At 43.8% G+C, this 7448-nt stretch overlaps 2 protein-coding genes across 2 annotated transcripts in view; one reads left to right on the top strand and one right to left on the bottom strand.

Annotated features, from left to right (window-relative positions):
- The first annotated feature begins 295 nt into the window (after positions 1 to 295).
- Positions 296 to 7448, top strand: part of LOC109972584 (bcl-2/adenovirus E1B 19 kDa-interacting protein 2-like protein) — a 10598-nt gene continuing 3445 nt past the window's right edge. Inside the window, exons 1-13 of the mRNA XM_020621539.1 lie at positions 296 to 646; positions 850 to 911; positions 1804 to 1854; positions 2356 to 2402; positions 2659 to 2730; positions 2811 to 2858; positions 2938 to 2964; positions 3049 to 3105; positions 3383 to 3466; positions 3609 to 3764; positions 3839 to 4090; positions 4203 to 4305; positions 4759 to 4890. Of these exons, the coding sequence (XP_020477195.1) occupies positions 524 to 646; positions 850 to 911; positions 1804 to 1854; positions 2356 to 2402; positions 2659 to 2730; positions 2811 to 2858; positions 2938 to 2964; positions 3049 to 3105; positions 3383 to 3466; positions 3609 to 3764; positions 3839 to 4090; positions 4203 to 4305; positions 4759 to 4890 (1214 nt within the window). The 5' untranslated portion in view covers positions 296 to 523. The remainder of the gene's footprint in view (positions 647 to 849; positions 912 to 1803; positions 1855 to 2355; positions 2403 to 2658; positions 2731 to 2810; positions 2859 to 2937; positions 2965 to 3048; positions 3106 to 3382; positions 3467 to 3608; positions 3765 to 3838; positions 4091 to 4202; positions 4306 to 4758; positions 4891 to 7448) is intronic.
- LOC109972563 (carnitine O-palmitoyltransferase 1, liver isoform-like) lies at positions 5929 to 6561 on the bottom strand. Its single transcript, XM_020621521.1, has 3 exons — positions 6462 to 6561; positions 6190 to 6335; positions 5929 to 6088 (listed from the first exon to the last, which is right to left on the bottom strand). The coding sequence occupies exons 2-3, from the start codon at positions 6328 to 6330 to the stop codon at positions 5945 to 5947; spliced, it is 285 nt and encodes a 94-aa protein (XP_020477177.1). The 5' UTR covers positions 6331 to 6335; positions 6462 to 6561; the 3' UTR covers positions 5929 to 5944.

Raw genomic sequence — 7448 nt, 5'->3', positions numbered from 1 at the left:
TTCAGTGTAAGTGATGGAGGACAAGCTGACGTGAGGCTTCATGCCTTCACATTAGACAAATCCAGTGGAGAGTTTCCAAAGTCACAGTGTTTTAGGTGAAATTCACAGTTTGTTGCAGGGAAGAGTAGAAACAACATGTTTAGATTTTGATCTTTGTACTCATTATTTATTTTATATATATCTTATTGTTGTTTGACTTTGACAAATGGATATGTCTAGTGCACCACCCTGCCTGCTGACTGAGTGCTGAAAATGTTCAGTAAAGCTAAACCTCTTATTTTTCACCTCAATAACTGCTGTTGTTTTCTTTTGTTTGGTTGCTTTATCTCCTCCTGTTGCTGTGAAGCCATTAGTGATAAACCCGCTGAGTCAGAAATGACCTCCACTCGATGTAAAGCGTCTACATGACATTTAAAAACCCTGAAGTGGAGTTTTTAACCTCCGTCACATCCAAAGCCCTCAGAGCCCCAACAGGAAAGTCTGAACTCGTATCACCTGTGCAATCTCCTCAGCAGGTAGGAACATGCACGCTGCAGTTTCCACCCTACGCCTCTGCCTGTACAGTCAGAGTCACCGTGGCAACAGGGCGGGCCTCACTGCAGCAACACACCACACCTCTGCCGTGAAAGTACACAGAGAGAGACAGGTGAGTTGGTGGAGAGAGGTAGAGGTGAAGTATGGAGAGAGAGACAGGTGAGTTGGAGAGAGGTAGAGGTGAGGTATGGAGAGAGAGAGAGGTGTCAGAGTCTGCTCAAAGTCGTAAAAATGCCTGTGATGTCATCAGGTGAGTTTCCAGGTGAGCAGCAGCTTTCTCAGCAATCTGTTTGTCTTGCACACGTCTCACCTCAGCTGGCTGTTGCAGCGTGTGAGTTTCCTGTCGACTCCCAGACAGAAACGACCTCCTTACGGCTGTAAGTCTTTACTCTGTTTCCTGTTTTAACTCTCTTTTGTGTTATAAAGTGTTTTGTAATCAAACCTTTCTCTCTGTGAGCTGTTTGTTTGAGATAAGAGCTGTAGGAGCAGTGCAGTGTGAAGCCAGGTTCATACGCTGAGCTCCTAAAACAGGAGCAGACAGACTGGACTGTGAGTCAACAACGTGGGCCAGAGCCATGGAATGAGTCGTTGATGAATGGTACACCAAACCACATCGTGTACTGCCGAACCTGTTAGAGTCAGTCAGGGTGAATTTCTGTGGTTGGAAGCTTTATCACATTTATGGAGGGACTGTGGAGCAGTGACTCAATAAAACATGAGGTGTGACTTGTTTTATAAACGAAACCTCGTGTTCAGCCCTGTGCACAGAAATAATCTAAATTCAGTGCGGTCGTCATGACTTTACTTCATCAGTGTGTTTATGTTTGACAGAAGGCTTGTATTAGTTTTGACAGTAAGAAATAATCCAAACAATTGTTAAGTTTGTCTCCTTTGTGTCTCTTTATGGCTTTTTGTGTTTGAGTCTCTTGAGGACAGTTTGTGTCTCTGAAGTTGTTCGGAATCTCTGTGACTGTTCTGAGTCTGTGGTTGTTTTCGGTCTCTTTGCAGTCATCTTGCATCTCTTTGGTGGTTCTGATTCACTTTGTGGTCTTTGAGCTGAGCTCTTTCACTGACACAGGAAATATTAACAGTCACTTCCTGCAGAGGCCCCTGGGCCTGGGCGATGATCCGTCCATAGTTTCAGAACTAGCTGACTTCAGGACGGACTGTTGACCGGCTGGCTAGCGGATGAAATACGACCTCTGTTGTGGTTGTGAGTCGCCCCAGACATCATCACAAAATTCTCATCATGTAATTTATCTTCGCTAGCAGCAGAAACAAGATGGAGTCCAGAGAGGAAGAAGAGGAAGACACACCCAGGTCAGAGTTCATTCACCCCCTTTACATTTGGTTTATTTAACTGGATTTTTAAAAGAATATAAAAACACTTCAGCTGTTTAGGAAGAGCAATTTTTAATTTGGGTGTTTTATGTCAGAAAATGTTTTGGCTTTTTAAACAGTTGTTCCATGTTTTCATGTTCATGTTCCTAAAAATGTAGTATAGAGCCAATAATACAACCCTGTGTCAAAGCAGAACAAACTGCAGATGGAAATATACTTTAATATTAATAACATCTGTAGTGGAATCTCAAAGAAATAGTGCAGTGTCGTCTGCATATCACTTCATTATTACCATTGCTCATGTTTCTCTCAGGAAAATCATGTTTTATTCAAAATGTTAAATGTATTTCTTTAAGTAGAAGTACATGAGAAAATAAAGGCATATGAATAATTACACCAATAAATAACTTCTAGAATAAATTCTGGAGAAAATTGTTTTCAGTCAAGTTTATAAACAAAACTTTGTGTTTCTGTGTGCAGGTCATCTCTGGCAGGGGAAATCACTGAGGACATCAACAGCACCAACAGTATGACCAGTATTACCACAGTATTACATATTAGCATTACTACTACTGCAGCTACTACTAGCACTTGCCGCCACTAGACCATCTGATGACCAGACAGGCACTAGACTGTTTTCTGAGGACACAGGAGAGCATCTGCTGAATTCAGGAATTATTTTATATGCTCGACAGATTTATTGATTTATAAATGTGATTAAGAATGATGTCTGCTGTTGACTGTATTCTCAGGTCAACTCCAAACATTTCATTTCTTCTACAGAGCAGGTGGAAACAGGTAAACAAGTAAGAGAGAACGGTGTTGCCAAGGCAGTGACAGGTGTGGACTCAGCAGGTAAGACAAACAGAAAGGCATCTCAATCTCAGGTGCATTTCTGTGGTATCTCTTCACTCTGAAATGGTTTTATTTTGAAGATGAGGAGGAGGAGACAGAAGATGGAACATTGGCTAGAGATGAGCCAGGTGAGGAAAACTGACCATCTCCAACTCTTCTTCAGGTTAAACTCTGTCCTCATTGTGTCCTCTCTTTGTCTTCCCCCAGGTGAGAAGGAGTTTGACTTCCAGCCAGGTAACATCCCCATCTCCCTCCTCCTCCTCCTGCTCCTTCTTCTTCACCTGTTTTCAGTCTGACTTCCTGTGTTCCTGTCACCAGCAGCAGCTCAGGTCAACTCGGAGCAGAACCCATCGACACCGACCACAGACAAACCAGGTACCACACCTGTTAACATTAACAGTGTAGAAACTCTGAAATCAAACCCGGCCCTCTCAGTAGGAGGCTGTCACATTATAAAAACACATGTTTAACAAATATTTTAGTTCTATAGTGAAAATAATTGATCCAAGCCCAGTTTTCACTCAGCATCTTGATGCTTATTAATTTAATGTTTATGTTGTGTTTATTATGACTTATTTTCATAATTTGTTATTATTTGTTGTCCGACCCATTCTCATATTAATAAACAACTGGATGCTGTGCATGTCTGCAGCTCCTCCCAGAAGCCTGGCCTTATCAGGGCCACAACCACCGAAGAAGAAAGTGCTGGCGGCTCCAGCTCTCAGCCTGTCTCTAGGTAAGAAACCTGCACCAGAGAGCATCACGGCAGACACCACATGGCCATGACGTGAACTTGTAGTGAAAAGCAGGTGCATTGTAGGTGTAGGAGAGGGAGACACGGACCCAGAGGTTAGGGTCATGATGTGTGACGTTTTCAGGTCGCAGTGAGTCCGTGGTCTCTGAGGACTTCCCACCCGGCTTCCTGTCCCCTTCGCCTGAAGATGATGATGACACAGGCCTCGACTTTGACCTGGATGCCATGGAAACGCCCTCTGACAGTGAATCACTGCCCTTTCCCATGTACGACCTGGAAGGTGAGAGGTCAGAGGTCACACAGTCTGGGGATGCCAGTATGTGTCTGAAATTCATCATATACTCGTCTTTCCAGATGACCTGCACGGTCTCGGCGTGGCATCCCATCGTCGTAGACCATTTGGCCCAAGCCCCAGGTTTAGTTCTGAGTCCCGTGCCAGTTCTGGACCGGGGACAGACCACAGCGGGCTGGGAGCTCTAGAGAGGGAGGACATGGTGGACAGTCAGGGCACCAGGTGGCGGTGTTTCTCCACAGGCGACCCTCCACAGGAGAGCCGGGTCAACATGAGTGTCCTGGAGCCATTTCTCAGAGTGCTGTCACACGGAGGTATGCCCTCGTTGCAGGTGCAGGACTTACCTGTGTGCTGGCTCAGCTGAGGCCCTGTGGCCCCTCCCTCATGGCAGACATCTGGGTTAGCCTCTCTGTCTCTGTCTCTCAGGTTACCAAGGAGATGGTATGAACGACATCATCGTGTTTTCCTCCTGTTACCTGCCCCAGAACAGTCTGGAGAATTACCAGTATGTGATGGATCACCTGTTCAGGTAATCTGTGACCTTTGACCTCAAACATGAAACTATGTATGAGCTGCAGGAGTAACCATGTTCTCATCTAAAACTCAGTCACATTTACCAGCTGACTGTAGCGTTGTGTTTACTCCTGACAGTCATTGTAGAGTTCTGCTCCTCTTCAGTCTCAGACTGGATTTCATGTTTTATTTAGTCTCTTATTGTTTCATCTTCCTGCTCTAGAAAGGTGCTGCACACTGTAAACACACCTGTTTACCTGACAGTAATGACAGGTTCAGTTAAAGGAGCATTTTCAAGCCAAAAGTACAAAGTGTTTCCAAACACATTTCAGAACAAACTAACAAACCGAAAGCTCTGCATCCACCGTGAGCCTGAGCTGCAGTGTGAACCCAGAGTGTGCAGCCATGCTGGCACCTCTGTGAGCATGACACACCGCTGCATGGAGCTGAACATGCCGACTGTCTGCAGGTATGTCGTTGGGACTCTGGAACTGATGGTTGCAGAAAACTATGTGATCGTGTATCTGTGTGCTGGAGGTCAGAGAGACAAACTGCCGGGAATCAGCTGGCTCAGGGAGTGTTACACCACCATCGACAGGAGGTGACAACAACACACACACTCATACAGTTTCACTGTTAATGTGAAGTCACTTGAGGTTCCCAGACACAACATTCTTCCCCTGATGTTTCCCTCTTACTTTACACATCAGAACAGTCTGCAATTAGCAATCATCATCATCATCATCATCATCATCCTTTATTAGCAGACTCAAGGTCCATACAAAAAAGAAAGGATATAAAAGAAGAAAAAAAATAAAAATCATAAAAGACATTTATACCAATGTTTCCACAGAGAGGATTGGTAACGTACTACACTAAAACCAGGATTAGCCAGCATCATTATAAGACTGTTCTCAGAGTTATTCACACGACAGATAAATCTGTACATCAGGTTTCTCATTAATGCCTGAAAGGTACTAACATGGACCTGTGAACACAACAGACTGGCGCTGGTGGACCTAGGCTTCTTAAGCAGAATCCTCAAGGCATCATTATAAGCAACTTTAAGTTTCTGTAAAGTAGCTACCTTATATTTACACCACAATGGGGCAGTATACAACGGTGTACAGTATGTTCTGAACAGATGAACTTTAACATTAGCAGAACACATGTGAAATTTCCTAACCAACATATTAGCTTGAGCATACAAAATGCGACACTGCCGATATATATCCTCATCATCAGAAAGCTGATCTGTAATGAAATGTCCTAAATATTTAGTTTTTCTACAGACACTCAACCTTTGTCCAGACAAACAAAAGTCTGGCAAACAAAGTTCTTTGTCCCCTTTAGTCCGACAGATCAGTACAACACTCTTTTCTGCATTATATTTCACATCATACTTCAATCCATAGTCCGAGCACACATTCAGCAGTTGCTGAAAACCAGCACTGCTGGGCGAAAGTATGGCCAAATCATCAGCATACATAAAATGATTTACAATCATAGAAGACTATAAAAATAGGAAGGAGTAAGGTCTATGTAAACAGTGTCACTATGACACAATCTACTGCCAGGAAAAAGGAACATTCTGTGTCTGGGGAATCACAAGATTTATCATTAACTTTTACTACGTCATGGTGTCATGAGATGCTTTACCTGACTGGCAGGTGCTCCTGTATCTTGGCTATGAGTCCCATGGAGGGGTCAGAGCGAGTGTACATAGTAGCCAGGATTGCTATAACCACAAAAAGCCAGGAGGAAGGGCTGGCAGGATATACCCCAGTTATCACACTGTTCTGTTCACATGACAGAAGACAGATTGGTTTTGGGATATCAACACAGGCTAAGCATTAACAAACAAAACAGACAACCGGTGCACCGCCCAGGGTGGTGATACCTTGAGTCTGATGACACGCTTCTTCCAGGAGCGCACACCAGAGAGGTAGATTTCAGTGAGGGCCTGGTGGGATAGCTGCAGGTTAATGCCCTCCGGGGTAACCGTGAACTGGAAGGCCACAGCCTGGTGGGCTTCTGCCATGATTACTGTGCACAATGAGGGGGACAGGAGGGGATACAGAGGAAAAGAGAGGGAAATGTACATTTTTCATTAATTGACAATTAAAACAGCCAGCGAATAAGCATTAAAGAGCTCTGTGATAGACTGGCTACCTGTCCGGGGTTCTCTTGCCCAGTGTAGGCTGGGTTTTTCTCCACCCTCACCTGCAACCCTCTACAGGATAAGCAGTGGTGGAGAAACATTAAGGACAGTGTGTCAAACCTCAAATAACACAATAATATTTATGAACATGGTGAAACTACTGACTTTTGAACAAACAAAAATAAATGAAAGTGTTTGTGAGACTATAAAGAATGTTCTTGACTGTTCAACTAATCCATCACACCAGCTTGCACAGAGAGCACTCTTTCACCATTATGCTATATAGAAAGTCCTGCCTGGTTAGAAACAGTATGTCTGATGAGACCTTGGCTGTTATATTAAGGTACTGAGGAGGCAGACTGCAATGCATGCAAGCTGTTAACAAGAACAATAAACAAAAAGAGCACTATTTGGTATCCCTTATAGCTTGTGAATCGTGATCATAGTTCATACCAACTACACTCCAACAGCTAATAGGGAACTGAGGACTAAAGATGGTAGAAAGTGCTGTGAACAGACTTACAGATGACAGATGAGTCACCAAACTGAAAATGAATTGCAAAAAAGGTCTGTGCATCCCTGGCAAAACACATTCATATATACATGAGCATTTTAAAAAGAGGATCGTGAGAAACACATTACTTATGACTGATTTTCAAATGCAAAGCCGGCATGAAATTGATAGAGTCTGATGGAAAACTGCCGACTGGCTGCTGATGTGACAGGGTATTTCTGTTTAAGGCAATTACTGCTTCTCATCATAAAGAGAATTGATTTTAATCCACAAAAAGGCTATGGATAATGCCCTGAGGTCCAGTTACTCTGACACTGGACTGCACCCCTGTGGAGGCTACGTCTGCTCTTACTGTGTCTAAAAATGGCACACGTGCGCGCACACACACACACAAAATTCCCTCATCGTCCCCAACTCCCTCTGAGGTTCTGTTCTGTAAGCTGTGAATGGACTACAGTGTTTTGAAAGCTTAATCTCCACTGAC

This window comes from Monopterus albus, unplaced genomic scaffold (genome assembly GCF_001952655.1).
Source record: "Monopterus albus unplaced genomic scaffold, M_albus_1.0 scaffold260.1, whole genome shotgun sequence".
Classification (NCBI taxonomy): Eukaryota; Metazoa; Chordata; class Actinopteri; order Synbranchiformes; family Synbranchidae; genus Monopterus; species Monopterus albus.
Note: the sequence above shows the minus strand (reverse complement) of the source record. Positions and strands in the feature narration are given on the sequence as shown.